Source organism: Drosophila erecta, unplaced genomic scaffold, assembly GCF_003286155.1.
Source record: "Drosophila erecta strain 14021-0224.00,06,07 unplaced genomic scaffold, DereRS2 tig00000279-arrow-arrow-pilon, whole genome shotgun sequence".
In the NCBI taxonomy this organism is placed as follows: Eukaryota; Metazoa; Arthropoda; class Insecta; order Diptera; family Drosophilidae; genus Drosophila; species Drosophila erecta.
Window position 1 is genome coordinate 524655 of NW_020825216.1, and position 15649 is coordinate 540303.

At 46.3% G+C, this 15649-nt stretch overlaps 4 protein-coding genes across 10 annotated transcripts; 3 read left to right on the forward strand and 1 right to left on the reverse strand.

The window, feature by feature from the left end:
- Positions 1-217: 217 nt before the first annotated feature.
- Positions 218-3199, reverse strand: LOC6551322 (thioredoxin domain-containing protein 5 homolog). Its single transcript, XM_001977051.3, has 3 exons — positions 2888-3199; positions 1322-1724; positions 218-1256 (listed from the first exon to the last, which is right to left on the reverse strand). Exons 1-3 carry the CDS (start codon positions 3082-3084, stop codon positions 600-602), a joined length of 1257 nt encoding a protein of 418 aa, XP_001977087.1. The 5' UTR covers positions 3085-3199; the 3' UTR covers positions 218-599.
- A 2272-nt stretch (positions 3200-5471) lies between these two features.
- On the forward strand, positions 5472-9539 carry LOC6551323. 7 transcript variants are annotated; one of them, XM_015155536.2, is made up of 3 exons: positions 5472-6047; positions 6714-7783; positions 8256-9539. In XM_015155536.2, exons 2-3 carry the CDS (start codon positions 6985-6987, stop codon positions 9101-9103), a joined length of 1647 nt encoding a protein of 548 aa, XP_015011022.1. In that variant the 5' UTR covers positions 5472-6047; positions 6714-6984; the 3' UTR covers positions 9104-9539. The 7 variants fall into 7 exon arrangements, with proteins under 7 accessions (XP_015011022.1, XP_015011024.1, XP_015011023.1 ...); XM_015155538.2 differs by having other exon boundaries at positions 6717-7783; XM_015155537.2 differs by having other exon boundaries at positions 5472-5963.
- A 1097-nt stretch (positions 9540-10636) lies between these two features.
- Positions 10637-14149, forward strand: LOC6551324 (alpha-(1,6)-fucosyltransferase). Its single transcript, XM_001977053.3, has 4 exons — positions 10637-11427; positions 11797-12346; positions 12551-12975; positions 13039-14149. The coding sequence occupies exons 1-4, from the start codon at positions 11183-11185 to the stop codon at positions 13676-13678; spliced, it is 1860 nt and encodes a 619-aa protein (XP_001977089.1). The 5' UTR covers positions 10637-11182; the 3' UTR covers positions 13679-14149.
- An 859-nt stretch (positions 14150-15008) lies between these two features.
- On the forward strand, positions 15009-15647 carry LOC6551325. The gene is made up of 2 exons (XM_001977054.3): positions 15009-15266; positions 15322-15647. The coding sequence occupies exons 1-2, from the start codon at positions 15161-15163 to the stop codon at positions 15555-15557; spliced, it is 342 nt and encodes a 113-aa protein (XP_001977090.1). The 5' UTR covers positions 15009-15160; the 3' UTR covers positions 15558-15647.
- The last annotated feature ends 2 nt before the right edge of the window (positions 15648-15649 follow it).

Consider the following 15649-nt stretch of genomic DNA (forward strand, 5'->3'; position numbering starts at 1 on the left):
GCATTGTTAAATATTTTATAGATCTTAAAGTGTGTAAAGGAAATATTTAGAGTACGCAAATAAGTCAGCTAAAACAACACAGAATTCATATTTATTAAGAAACAAAAAGAAACAATTGTTTTTTCTCCTCAGAACATCAAATTGTGGTTATTCCCAGCAATTACTCAAATAAACCATATGTATTATATGCGTTCTGACCCCATTAAGCAAACGGGGCTCTTGTTTTTTAATTGGTATTTATTTGTTTGGTGTTGACAAATTTTCCTAAGAATGATTTTAAAATTGAAATTAAAGTTCGATAAATGGCTTCTTTTTGCGCACACAGTTCCGTACCCCATCTACGTAAGCACTAAACACATAAAAAAAAAGGTCAACAAACTCAGCTAAGGAGGACTAAAACGAAACACAGCAAAGGAACATAGATTGAATTTGTCAATTCCAGCTAGCGCGTTGTCTTTTGGGAGTTGTTGGATATATTGATTAAATGCGGACTCCTCACAGAGGTTTATGCTGGAGAAAACATTATGATTACAATTAATTTGGCGGGCGATTATTTGATCATTCGACTACTGCTTATCCCCTGTGAACCGGCAGACGATTTAGAGCTCGTCGTGGCCGAGGAACTTCTTAAGATAGGCCTGCAGCTCAGGCAGCGAGCGACTGCCTTCGTATTCGTTCTGCCGCTGACCGTTTTTGTACAGGAAAAGGGTTGGATAGCCCTCCACCTGCTGATCGATGCACACTTGCTTGTTCTCCGGCGCCGTGCAGTCAACCTTGGCGATTTTGACAGAACTCTGAGCCTGGTGCGTCTCCGTGGCCAACTGCTCCCAGGTGGGTTGCAGCTTCTGGCAGTGTCCACACCACGGAGCATAGAACTTGATGAACGCAATGCCCTCGGCAATGGCTTGGTCGAACTCGTCCTCGCCAGTCAGCTGTTGTGGGGCCAGTTTCTTGGCTGCCTCCTCCTCGCCGGCAACCTCCTTGGTGGCCTCCTTCTCATCGCCGGCTTCGCCAACAGTCTTCTCCAGTGGCACGCCAACCATTTTCTCCACATATGACTTCAGCGTGGACAGATCACGAGCACCCGAGTACTTTTCAATCTTCTTGCCATCCTCGATCCAGAGAAGAGTTGGATAGCCCTTGACCTCAAAATCCTGGCAGATGGAACGGAACTGGGTGCAGTCGATCTTCGAGATGGTTACGGCAGGCTCTTTCACAAGCTCCTTGGCCAGGTCCTCCCACGTAGGTGCCAAACGCTGCACAGAAAGGATGCCACAGTTAGGCATATTAAGCGAGGAGGCGCATTGTATTTTTTGCTTACCTGGCAATGACTGCACCAGGGTGCAAAGAATTTGACAAAGTGATTGCCGCTGGACACATGCTTGGCAAAGGTGTCTTCGGTGAGGTCCACCACCTTGCCAAGATTGACGTTCTCGACCAGCTCGCGCTTAACCTCGCCCAGATCCCCCTCGGCGGGTGCGCCCAGTTCCTTGTTGATGAAATCGGTGATGGCGGGCAAGTCCCGAGTGCCCTTAAACTTGATCGATTCCTCTTCGCCCAGCTTGAAGAGGCGCAGTGTAGGATAACCGGTGACCTGGTGGGTGGCGCAGAGTCCCTGGTGCTTGGTGCAGTCCACCTTGGCGATGATCACCTTGGGGTTATCCACGTTCATGATCTCGGCCAGCTGCTCCCACAGCGGCTGAAGGCGCTTGCAATAACCGCACCTATACAGGATTTAACGATATAGAATATATATAATATTTTATATACATATATGGATAAAATTTCATATGCCAAATGGATACAAATATTGCATGAGTCACACTTAAGAGACAATATTAAACCCATGACCTATTGAAATTAAATTGATTTTGAAATAGGAATCGATAAATCGGTCAAATCACATTGTTTTCCCCCCATACAAAGGAACACAAAACAATGGGCAGCGATAAGACTCGGCGCTTTGTCTCAAACAAAGTGTTTATCATCTGCTGCTAATGTCGAATCGCATTTCGAACTTCCTTAAACTCCCCCCTCTAATCGCAGAGCACTTCCTAGCCACATAATTGAATCTAATCAAATTAGTTCATAGACATTGCGATGGTTTTTGATAAGACGTGAGAGCCGGGCGCTATGAAAACTACATATAATAGTGGCCGAAATCTGTAGTATTTAGTTTGTCAATCATGGGACAACAAAGCCCTTTTGATCGTCTTATCGCCGAACGTGCGATTCGTTCGAAATCTTCTGTTTTACGGATCTTCAGTTTTTTTACCAAATTCATGTCACTCAGGGTCGTCAGGAATTTCTCGCAAGCTCAAAAATAATAAATTTAACAAAAGGTACGTTCTGGTTTTCAGATTCCAAATTTTGAGGATTTATAAGAGCAAAGAATGCGATTGGAAATCAAAAAGTATTTCACCAATTTTACAAAGGATTAAATTTCTTATTTGAAAAGCTAATAATAGTTATTAATGGTGTTGGAACTTGTATGGTGTTTATTGTCAATACTATAAATAGAATTTGTAATTGTTACAATTCCCAAGAAAATAATTATTTTAACTAGCCTTAGGACCATTTTTGGTGAGCTACATTTTATTTTAGTAAATACTTGTTGATTATTAACAGAATTTCGCTAATATTTGTTATTGCTAAAAATCGTCAAATATTAATATTGCCAGAAATTTAATGAAAGTGAAAACCAAAACACCACTAATAATTATGTGTGCGTGGCTTGGTCACATAAAATAAACGACCGATGTGGACCGCTGCGATTCGCCGGCAAAAGTTGGCCAATTTGGGACGCCGATTTTTTATTTCGTTAAAGTGTAGGCGCAAGGCGGAACGGAGGGGAGGGGAGATGAGCCCAAAACGAATTGCAACTTACCATGGTGCAAAGAACTTGACGAAGACATTGCCGCCGGCAATCGCCGTGTCAAAGGTTTCCGGGTCCAGTTCAACGGCAATCTGTTTGTCCTCCGCCTGTTTGGCGGCGTCCTCCTCCTGGGACGCACGGGTGAGGGGCAGGAGGGGCGACAGGAGGAGGCCGCACACGGCCACGGTTAGAATGGACCTGGTCAACATGATGCACGGAACGCTTGGAGAGATCTGAAAGTGCTGGGGGACCACGTCCGGATACAAAATAAAATTTCGATTAATAAGGCTAGAGATGCCACCAGGGGTAATCGAATGGCAGGGCCAGCTGATCATCGATAGAATGTGTATGTGTACACATCGATAAAAAATACACATGTTTTTAGGGGAGTCATAAATTACTGTAATTGTTCCTCGCGAATTAAAGTGTTCGCTGCCCAAAGCCAAATAAAATAATAATAATTTTTTTAGGAATTTATTTTTATTGCCCAAAATAATAATGAGCACATTTCCTCTTCAAATTTAAACACTCCGGCACCGGTAAAAAGTTAAGCGCATAACTTGCTGATCTGGCAACTTCGAACAGCCACTTGTGTGTATTAGTGCGTGAACAGTGAGAATGGCAAAACACAAAAACGAGCGAATCGCACACACAGAGACGTAGTTAATTTGGGAGGGGGATGTGCGAAAAAGTTGCTTGTATACCGAATGATTAATACATACAGCCGTGTCATGGCAAAGAGAGAAAACAAATCCAACCACTACAAATGCCGCTCTCCAGTGGGGATTTTAGAAAATTAATCATTATCAGTTTTGAAATACAATCGGTTTTGTAATTCGAAAAACTGGTTTTTCAACAGGGAATGCGGGAAAATGCCGCAAAACAGATGGGCATCAGCATCGAGTATCGATGCGATATATCGCATGCATATCGCAGCGTCGCACATGCATCACTGCATGTGTGCGTTTGTGTATGTGCGTGAGAGAGCAGCGGGGCAAAACAAGAAAAAGAAGCCAACTTTGTCTAGCCGACGTTTTAGTGCCCTACAAACTAGAATAGTCCGATCGCTTATTAAATAAATTAGATTTCCCTTAAACAACTTCGAAGATAAAGCCATTGCCAAGGGCTTATTTTAATAGTTCATCAAGTTACCAAGGAAATCGCACTCAAGTTCATATAAAACCAATTGACTGATCATATTGATAATGTATAAGATAGGATTACTGCTATCTTAAAAAGTGATAATTCTCTCTGCAAGGGTATAATGAGCGAATGGCAGGCACAGAGGAGGCACAAACAGAAACAGCTAAATTGCAGCTGCTATGTTGCTCGTCGCTCAACGACGACGAATAGGGTAAAAACGGCAACAGCGAATGATGGCGGCAAAGGCAAACGAGCGATAGGTGAACTGAGGGGCGTACCTGCGGGGGGATCGAACTTGAGTCGACTGTTAAGTAGGGTTCTGTTTTTTAAATATCAAGTTGCCGCTCGACCGCTCTCTCAGCTTAAACTTTGAGTAGCACACGTGTGTACTCGATTATGGAACCAGCAGCTGTTCTCAAATTAGTTAATGCTTGCAAGTTAAAACAGTTTTGTAATATTTTTGATATTTATATAATTATGTACATGTGAATATATGTACATAGCAACGTTTTGATCACTCAAATTCCCTCTGTAAATTCTCCAACCCTCGAACCGCTGATTAATTATGTACATTATTTAATATGTATGCATTTATATTATATGTATGCGCAAGTAGACAAATTATAAGCACTTAACTGCATGTAGAGCCAACTTTTTATCCAACCAACAACATATGCATGCATTTCTATCGCTGTTCGTGCTGAGCCATAAATAATTTCGCTTTGCGCAAACAAGTCGGTAAAATTCAGCAAACCTGACGCACCCCCTCATGAATAATAGCACAACGACGCCGCTGCCGCTGGCAACTGGCACAACAAAAGCAGCGAACAAGCAGAGACACGCTGTTTACACTAGAATATCGCGAATTCTTAAATTATTACCATGCTTTATTGTTACAGAACGCATTCCTTTTTGTTATCCAACTTAGTACGGATTAAATCGCAGGCCCAGAAAATGGACAAATATTTTTAAAACAAAAAACACGATTGCACAAATAAAGCCAATAAGGGCAAACATTGATCGAATATAAATATTCTTTACTCGATGTTTCTATAACTCAAACAAGACTTTCAGTGACATGGAAGTTGATCAACAAAACCGAGTTTGCGCCCCCTCGTTTTTTGTTTTCCAGCATTGTATGGATTAAATCAAAGGCCCTGAAGCTAGAAATAGAAAAAGTTTTTACGGAAATTCAAGTGCAAGCCTGATATGTGTAAACACATCAAACATAATTGCATTAACTAAGCCAATAAGGGTAAACATTGCTAAAATATATATTGTTTACTCGAAGTTTCTGTAACTCAAACATGACTTTAGGTGACATGCAAGTTGATCGACAAAGCCGCGTTTATGCCTTCGCTTTGAACAGGTTTTCGTGTAACGACGCGCTGCGCATAAACGCAGCGGCAGAGGCGATGGCAGAGCGGCGACAGAGAGCACGGACGTCGCCGGCAAAATGGAACGCCGAGGGTGCCAGAGAGATACAGATACATTCGGGCAGCGAGTGCGGGCGAGATAGAGCGACAACTCCTGTTCCCGGTTCGCCGTCGTTTGTCTTTCCCATATTCGCTTCTCGTATTCCCATTCGCATTCGCAATCCCAATTCCCAATTCCCGTCACACGAGTTAGCAGCACATCGCACAGCTGCATCGCTCCGCTCCGATCCTTTTTCTTTTTTGTTGTGCTTTCTGTGGCGTGCTCATTTGGAGAACAGAGTTACCCCCTTTTTCATTTGTCGGTTGTCAACGACGCCCCTGCAGGCAGAAAGCAGAAACTGAAACAGCAGAGGAAGAAGAAGCAGCACAGCACGGCACAGCACGAAGCACACAGCACAAGCACAGTGGCGAAGCGAAGCAAAGCAGAGGCAACACAGAAAAACAGCAAAGCATCGGAGTAGTTGTTTGGATGTGGACGGAAAGGAAGACTGGCGGCGACTAACTAAAAGGTATTTGTTGTTCACCCACTCATCTGTGTGCGTGCAGTGCGCTAGTGAAAAGCTGTTCTCAGCGTTTTGCCAAAAAGACAAGAGGTACGAAAAAGAACAAACAACAACAACAGCGAAAAATAGTAGCATTCGTTTACTTAATGCTCGCGTTCGTATTTTTTCGAAAACCTAGATGAAAAAGAAATTTTCTGCTGCTGCTGCTGTTGCCTCAGTATATAAGTGTGTTGCGTGTGTGTTTTAGTCGGTGTGTGTGTGTGGTGTGCGTGTTTTTGCCTGTGTATGAGCGCCTGGCTCTCTTTGGGTGTGCGAGAGCGAGTGTGCTGGTTGTGTGTGTGTGTGTGTTTGTGTCCGTCCGTGTGGCTGTCAGTTTGCCTGTGTGAGTGTATGGCGGACTAAAAAGAACCCGACGACGGCACTGTAAAAATTCGATTTGTGTGTTGTGCACACGGCGGAAGAAGCGAGCAGATTTTTGGCAAATAGTGAGCGATTAACGGATTGAGTAAATACAACAAACAACAGAGACACAGCCGCAGCAGCAGCAGCATTAACAGTAATCAATCGAAGTACCTCCCGATGCCACCGATCCCCCTTGCATATGTAATCGTAACTGTAAACCTAATTGTGTGCCTCTTTCCTTCTCTTTTCTTCCACTCTCCTTTGGTTTGCTGCTTCTTCGTGCTTCCTCTCTCGCACACGCTCTCTCTGACGTACTCTCTTCTTCCTCGCCGGGAACTCTCAACGCACGAATAGCAGTACATTGACAGGAGCAGCTCGGAACGGACAGGATAAAGCAGGAGATTAAACAGTCAGCAATAGATTGATTTGGCGTATATATAGTAGCTTACACCTAAGTACATATTTATATATATATACAAATATATATATATAGCCAGTCAGCCAGCCGGGCACTTGCGGATCAGCCAACGTCCTGGGCCCCAAGAAGAAAGATACCACGATACGGATATACACCGATACCACCAATCATTAGCAGGCGACAACGGCACATCCGCATCCGCAGAAGATGTCCAACGGCAAGGCGACGGTCTCGTTCTTCGAGAACGGAAGCACCACACAGTTCGAGTACTGCTACCAGCTCTATCCCCAGGTTCTTAAGCTGAAGGCCGAGAAGCGATGCAAGAAGCCGCAGGAACTGATCCGCTTGGATCAGTGGTATCAAAATGAACTGCCCAAATTGATTAAGGCACGCGGCAAGGATGCGCATATGGTATACGATGAGCTCGTCCAGTCGATGAAGTGGAAGCAGTCGCGCGGCAAATTCTATCCGCAGTTATCCTACCTGGTCAAGGTCAACACACCGCGCGCCGTAATCCAAGAGACAAAGAAGGCCTTCCGCAAGCTGCCCAATCTGGAGCAGGCGATCACAGCTTTATCGAACCTCAAGGGCGTCGGCACCACAATGGCCAGTGCACTGCTGGCGGCTGCCGCTCCCGATTCGGCACCATTCATGGCCGACGAGTGCCTGATGGCCATACCAGAGATCGAGGGTATCGATTACACCACCAAGGAGTACCTCAACTTCGTCAATCACATTCAGGCCACCGTGGAGCGCCTCAATGCGGAGGTGGGCGGGGATACGCCGCACTGGTCGCCGCATCGCGTGGAGCTGGCCCTCTGGTCTCACTATGTGGCCAACGATCTCAGTCCCGAGATGCTCGACGATATGCCGCCGCCGGGATCCGGCGCCTCCGCCACTGGCACCGGTTCACTCAGCACAAACGGCAGCAGCAGCAAGGTGCTCGATGGCGACGATACCAACGACGGTGTGGGTGTCGATTTGGACGACGAAAGCCAGGGAGCAGGTAAGCATTTAAGATGATCCGGCAGCTGCGGCTAGAGTACAACACCAGACACCACGTGCAACACCAGACGCAAACGAGTAATCTTCTCCAGAAACCAAACATTCTTTCTATCCGCAATTTTACATTAAAAGTTATATTGTAGTAGCACAGTAGTAGAAGCACTACCAGTAATATTTACAAAATATTTGTGAAAAGTATTGACGAAGAAAAGATAATAGATAATTTTAAGAACAGATAATAGGCATGTTTTAAAGTAACTATTGTAAAATAGAAAAAGTTTAATTTTATAGACAGGCTTGGATTATCAGTAGCTAATAGTTTTTTTAGATTACCAAGAGCGATAGGACGTCTAATAATTTATATGACACCACAGATAGCAAACACAGGCCTTCTTTCTTCAATTATTCTGACCGCAGTTTGCCGAGTTAACAAATTTTCCATGGATTCCTAACCCAATGCTTTCTATCCACAGGCGGTCGCAACACTGCTACAGAATCGGAGACGGAGAACGAGAACACCAACCCGGCTGCTCTGACGCCTCTTCAGTCGGGCGAGGCCAAGAACAACGTAGCTGCCGTAGGCGCCGCCCTGCAGGACGGTGACTCCAACTTTGTGTCGAACGATTCCACCTCCCAGGAGCCGATCATCGATGACAACGATGGCACCACACAGACAACGGCCACCACCTCCACAGAGGACGGCGAGCCCATAGCCCTGGGCATTGGCATCGGTTTGAGTGGCACACCGCTCGCCTCCGACTCTGAAAGTAATCAGGAGGCGCCGCCCAAGACCAACAGCCTGACTATCCTGACTCCAACACAGCATTCGACCCAGAATCAGACGCAGGCGCCAAGCCAGCCCCACAAAACCAACAATTCGATCACCAACAATGGCCAGGCGGCTCCATTGGCAGCAGAGGAGGAAGCGGTTACAGCAGCACCACAGCCAGCCAGCAAAGCGACTGCAGCACCAGCCAATGGAAATGGAAACGGAAACGGCGTCCTGGGCGACGAGGACGAGGATGAGGCGGAGGACGAGGAGGAAGATGAGCTGGACGAGGAGGATAATGAGGCGGAGCTAGAGGCTGACGAGAGCAATAGCAGCAACGGCATTGTGAGGGACAGTAAACTGCAGCAGCTGGCGGCGAACAAGGCGGCGGATGCGGTTTCGCCGGTAGCGTCAGCGGTTGCAGACTCAGCGCCAGCTATTGGACAGAAGCGTACGGCCCTGCACTGCGATATGGAGCTGAATAACGCCGGCGGAGTGGGTGTGAGCGTGGGGGAGAAGTCACCGGAGCTAAAGAAACTGCGCAGCGAATGAGGCGGAGGTGAGGATACGAAATACGGATACGGATACGGATGCGGATCAGAAACGGGGATCGGTACGGTTCGGTTCAGTTCGGCACGGTTCGGTTCGGTTCGCCGCGTATCTGGTGGAAAGACATATGTATGTAGTGCAGTTGAGTCGACATAGAGACATAGAGCAACATTACCTACACTTTACCACAACAACATTCAAGAAATTCTACTATTAAGCAACTAATTATACATACATATAATATATTATATATATATACAACATATAACGAGAAGCGAACACCCAACACACTCCACTCTCATACACACAACAAGACACCACACACACACAACCCGACATAACATAAACATAACCGATCAGATCAGAGCGGAATATAAGATCCCGATCCAGAAGGCAGTAAGCAGTACTACAAACAACATTTCAATAGCATAGGAAGCGCGCCAAGATGAAGAATCTGAAGAATGCGATCAAGAATCCGAAGAACAGGCAGCAGAAGCAGCAGCAGCAGCAAAAGAGAGTTCAGAATGCAGCGTTAACGTAATATAACTGAAATGAAAAGCAAATGCATACATTAATAGTAACTACAAAACAAGATCAGATGGAAATCGATATTTTTACACAGTCAAAAGGAACATTTAAATATAAAGAAATTTACAAATGCCGCAGTTGCCCACTACATACAAAAAACAAAACAAAAAAAAAAAATGAGAAAATAAAAAAACGAAACAAAAGAAAATGATTAAGATGGAAACAACAATAATTATAATAAAACAGAAACGTAATTTATATACATAGGTATTTAAATTTAATAATAAATCAAAACTTGTCGCATAAACCAAGCCCCACCACCACCTTCACCCCCTCGACCTTCGACCCGCAGCAACTCGCGCTCTCTCTATCTCTCTCACTCAAGACACGCCGCACACACAGTACCCCCAATACACCACACCCCTCTCCATGCACACACACGCACACAAACACACACACACAAACACTCGGAAGAAACAAAACTCATTTCAACACTAAGAAATTTTTGTGGTCGTAATTATAATAATATAATTTATATTTTATGTGTACAACTTTTTTTTTAACTTTACATATACTGAATTTTTTATAATTTATACGCTAATCACTTTTCATTTGATTTCCAAAAAAAGAAGAAACAGAAGCATAAGAAGCCCGCATCTTAAGTGCATCCGGCGCAGGTCGTCCGATCTCCGGGTGGTTTGGGTTGCCGGTAACGAGGGTGGTTCCCCCGATATCCACGACCCATACAACTCGCAGATCGGTCGGAACTTTGAAAATAACAACACATCTGAAAATTATAATCATTTTTATTATTAGTAGCATAAGTCCAAATAAAATGTGAAATATTAAGAGAACACGGCATAAAACTGAAAACATCCACAAAGCATCTTCAATTGTTTTATCACTTCAATAGGTTTCTTTGAATTTGACGTTTAAATAAGCGTTGCGTCTTCAGCCGTTCGTGTCATCGGCTTATCGATAGTAATTTCGTTGATAGAACCCCGAATGTGGCAACGCTTTTCTAGTTTCGGGGATGTCTATGTCTATATATCGATAACATTGTGTGTTGACAACACAGCTCTAGTGCTAATCAAAAGAAAACACAGAACAGGACGGAAATATATAGAATAAGTTCGCACCTAATTTGACTTTGCCACGACTACCAGCACCACTGGCCAGCACGATCAGTGATATCCACATCCGCCTCTTCCGCCAGTCAGAAATTTCATTCTAGATTTGATCGAGCTGCGTGAAACGCGCATTCCAGCTGGCCATCATACATCATATACCATATATACCATATCTATAAATCAAAGCGGAACCCTGCCCCCGCCGACCATGTCATTGGACCGCCTTGGTCGCTGGCCGGATCGGAGTTAATTGGGACTATGTGCCGGAATCGAAACAGCTCCGCATCGAAGTCCGCATAGAGAGCATTCTCGAGTCCGCCCCCTCCCGTTCGGAGCCCCGTTCCTTGATCCCCTGGCAGATCGATTGTGGTCCCGGCGAGCGGAGGGCAGAATCCATAGAAGGAGGAGCAGTGGAAACGACGCCATGCTGCTGGTGCGTCAGCTATTCGGGGCTTCGGCCAACTCGTGGGCCCGTGCCCTCATCATATTCGTCCTGGCCTGGATCGGATTGGTCTACGTGTTTGTGGTCAAGCTGACCAATACACAGGGACAGCAGGCGGCCGGGGAGAGTGAGCTGAACGCCCGCCGCATCTCACAGGCGCTCCAGATGCTGGAGCACACGCGTCAGCGCAACGAGGAGCTTAAACAGCTCATCGACGAGTTGATGAGGTAGGTTATAGTGGCTGCTATAGTCGGTTGGAGCTGGCGATACAGCCGAGGGCAGCACAATATTATTGTTCGCATTCACCTGCATTAAAACACCTTTAGTCGACTGTCAGTTTTATATACCACAATAGTTGTGATATCACAGAGATTAACATCAATAACCAGTTCTCGGCTTACATGGAAATAAAGAAGGTTCAACAGTGATTATAACCACGTATAGTTTCCTGAAACATTTTAGCATTCCCAGTTACACTTTTGCGATCATCATTATGCTGATATGTCAGCAGTGTGGCTAATTATGCATGGCACGTAGACGGAATTACATGCGATAAGCTGCTTTGCTAACCTGAACCCCCATCTCTTTTTTTTCAGTGACCAACTGGACAAGCAGAGCGCACTGAAACTGGTGCAAAGGCTGGAGAACGATGCGCTGAATCCAAAGCTAGCGCCCGAGGTCGGCGGCCCGGAACCAGAATCCATGTTCGAGTCGGCGCCCGCTGACCTGCGCGGTTGGAATAATGTGGCCGAGGGTGCGCCCAATGATCTGGAGGCAGGTGCCACCGATCATGGCGAGTTTGAGCCCAGCCTGGAGTACGAGTTCACGCGCAGACGCATCCAGACGAACATCGGTGAGATCTGGAACTTCTTCAGCAGCGAACTGGGCAAAGTGCGCAAGGCAGTGGCCGCCGGCCATGCGAGTGCCGATTTGGAGGAGTCCATCAACCAGGTTCTGCTACAGGGCGCCGAGCACAAGCGTTCGCTGCTAAGCGATATGGAGCGAATGCGTCAGTCCGATGGCTACGAAGCCTGGCGGCACAAGGAGGCGCGCGAACTGAGCGATCTGGTGCAGCGGCGCTTGCATTACCTACAGAATCCCAGTGACTGTCAGAATGCTCGCAAGCTGGTCTGCAAGCTCAACAAGGTGCGTTTTATTGATTTATTTCTATTTCTCGAGCTAATCCTTCCGTTACCACAAAGCCACTTTACCTGTCAGTCTGATAGAAATATTGAAATTCCTAGGAAATGGTTTACTCGGCTTATACCAAATAGGAAATCATTTAATCTGCTAGTTGTTAGTGAATTAGTGTCGACGGCATAATCTAATTCCTAAGTTCTGAATCCCCAGGGTTGTGGCTACGGCTGCCAACTGCACCATGTGGTGTATTGCTTTATAGTGGCCTATGCCACCGAGCGGACGCTCATCCTGAAATCCCGCGGATGGCGGTATCACAAGGGCGGCTGGGAGGAGGTCTTCCAGCCGGTGTCCAACAGCTGCCACGATGCGGGCACCGCCAACACATACAATTGGCCGGGCAAGCCGAACACCCAGGTGCTGGTGTTGCCCATCATCGACTCGCTAATGCCGAGACCGCCGTACCTGCCGCTCGCCGTTCCCGAGGATCTGGCGCCGAGACTCAAGCGTCTGCATGGAGACCCCATCGTTTGGTGGGTGGGTCAGTTCCTTAAATATCTGCTCCGACCGCAACCGACGACGCGGGACTTCCTTACCTCAGGCATGCGGAATTTGGGATGGGAGCGTCCCATTGTTGGGTAAGTGAACTGAGAGTTTGTTCTCTTGAAGAAACGAAATATTCAATCATTTTCTGCTTACAGCGTTCATGTCCGTCGCACGGACAAAGTGGGCACAGAGGCGGCCTGTCACAGTGTGGAGGAGTACATGACCTATGTCGAGGACTACTACCGCACGCTGGAGGTGAATGGCAGCACTGTGGCCCGCCGGATTTTCCTCGCGTCGGACGATGCTCAGGTTATTGAAGAGGCTCGCAGGAAGTACCCGCAGTACCAAATCATTGGTGATCCGGAGGTGGCGCGCATGGCGTCCGTATCCACACGATACACGGACACGGCCCTGAACGGGATCATTCTAGATATCCACCTGCTCTCCATGTCCGATCATTTGGTGTGCACTTTCTCGTCGCAGGTGTGTCGCGTGGCCTACGAGATAATGCAAACGATGTATCCGGATGCTGCGCATCGCTTCAAGTCGCTGGACGACATATACTACTACGGAGGCCAGAATGCGCACAATCGACGTGTCGTTATCGCCCACAAGCCGCGCACGCACGAGGATCTACAGCTGCGTGTTGGAGACCTCGTCTCAGTGGCTGGTAACCATTGGGATGGCAACTCCAAGGGCAAGAATACCCGCACCAACCAAGGCGGCCTATTCCCCTCGTTCAAGGTGGAGGAGAAGGTGGACACCGCCAAGCTGCCTCTTTACGCTGGCATTTAGTTAGCTGCTCACAGCACTTCTTTCTCAGCCATGTTGTTGATTGATCTGTAACTCTTATCTGCCGCATTCCACCTGGAATTTCCATGGTGCAGTTCGATTCGGCTCGGATCAGCATCTCCAGAATCTATCGAATGTCCAGAATCTCAAATGAAATCTCGCTCTTTCTGTAACTTGTCGATCAATATGTGAATTTTTTCTTCGTGTACTCGTCTACGCACTTTTTCGCTCTAATTCCGATTCGGATTCCGAATCATATAATTCTTATTCTGCATTTGTACAAGTCCTTTAATAAAATGTAAACCTAAAGCCGAAGAAATTATGTTGACAAGAATATACATAAATATATTTATATATATTTAAATTAATTATATATAGAAGTGCATGTAGTTTCACTAAGCGCAATATAGTCTATCACCTGTAAAATAGTTGAAAATACAAGGAAAAAAAGGAACGCAAAACAAAACTAAATCTGATAAATGAATTCAAGCGTCACAGTAAAATAAATAAATAGTAATGTTTTAAAATGGAAATCTTGGGAACGAGTGTTCTTTTCTGCAACTCTGGGCCATTTTCGCAAATTAGGATGATACTAGAAAAACAAACAATTAATTTCCGATTTTATGGAAAGCGAAGAGTCAACATGACCACAAAAATGCCATTCCATTCTATCAATCACATTAGCCTGAGCGTTGAAAGCCTTTTCAACCTGAGACGGATACTACCGATCATTCATCAATATCATACATATAGCCATCGGGTATTGGAGGACCAGTTTCTTATGATGGGTTTGCGGCGGTTCAAGAACCCCGAGGCGCCGGTAAAAGTGCAAATGGAAGATGCGTGCCCTCGGGATGATGAGTCAAGTCGCAGTAAGCCGCTGGAGCCCCCCACTGAAAGCCCCCAGGAATTCCAAAACACCAAAACAAGAAAATTCCCCACAAAATACAAAAAAAACCGAAGCAAACCGGGTGCCGAAAAGCCAAAAAATGAGAAACGTGATAAGCTTCCACACCGTCAATTAAAAAAGAATAATAACAATAAACATACACATGCATATGTATAAATGAAAGGCGTCTGTGTGCATGGGCAATTGTAATTAAGTACTCAATGAACCGCAGGGAAGTCAAAAAAAATAAATAAATAAATAAAAAAGCAGCCAAACAGGCAGCTAAACCGGCAGCCGGGGAATCGGAAAAAGGAGCTCCGTTCGTTGGACAAGGTCAAGTCGATGTCGTCGGCAGCTGGAGCGGATAAGCCGCCTCATTCCGGGGGCTTTGGCTTCGGTATCGGATTCAGTTTCGTCTTCTGATAACCGGCGCGTATAAAACATTGCCATTGGGGCTCAAACAGCAGCACTTGCTTACCAGCATCCCAGTTGATAACATCGCTCGATCCCGATCCCGATCCCAATCCCGATCCCGGAGTGCCACCAGAGATTACCGAACGAAATCCAGTGCCAGTTTCCAGCCAGTGCCAAGCAGTATGTCGCACTTCATCGCTCCCGTTGCCGCAATCCTCTGCCTGCTCGTCATCCTTGGCGGCCAAGGAGGCCAGGCGGCCGTGGCCAAGGTCAAGCTGAACAACTCAGGTGAGTGGGATCAAACTATAATAATCACCACATGCTCCATCATCATCGCTTGCAGCGCATCCCGGCAAGTGTGTGCTGGACACGGACACGATCCTGTCGCCCGGACAGACGGGACTGGCGCCGAATCTGCCATGTGTGAGGGCCGAGTGCCATGAGGATGGCGTGGTGACCTTCAAGACCTGTGATGCAGTTGCTCCGCCGCGCGGCTGCAAGCAGCGCGACTTTGTGGACATCAATCGCGATTTTCCCGCGTGCTGCGAGCGGAAGTACAATTGCGAAAAGCACATCTAATGCAATTAATTGCTAATCCTACAAGTTGCTCACCAATGCAATGGTTTTGTTTTCATCGTCTGCCTACATTTACTTTTTTTTTTTAGTTTGTT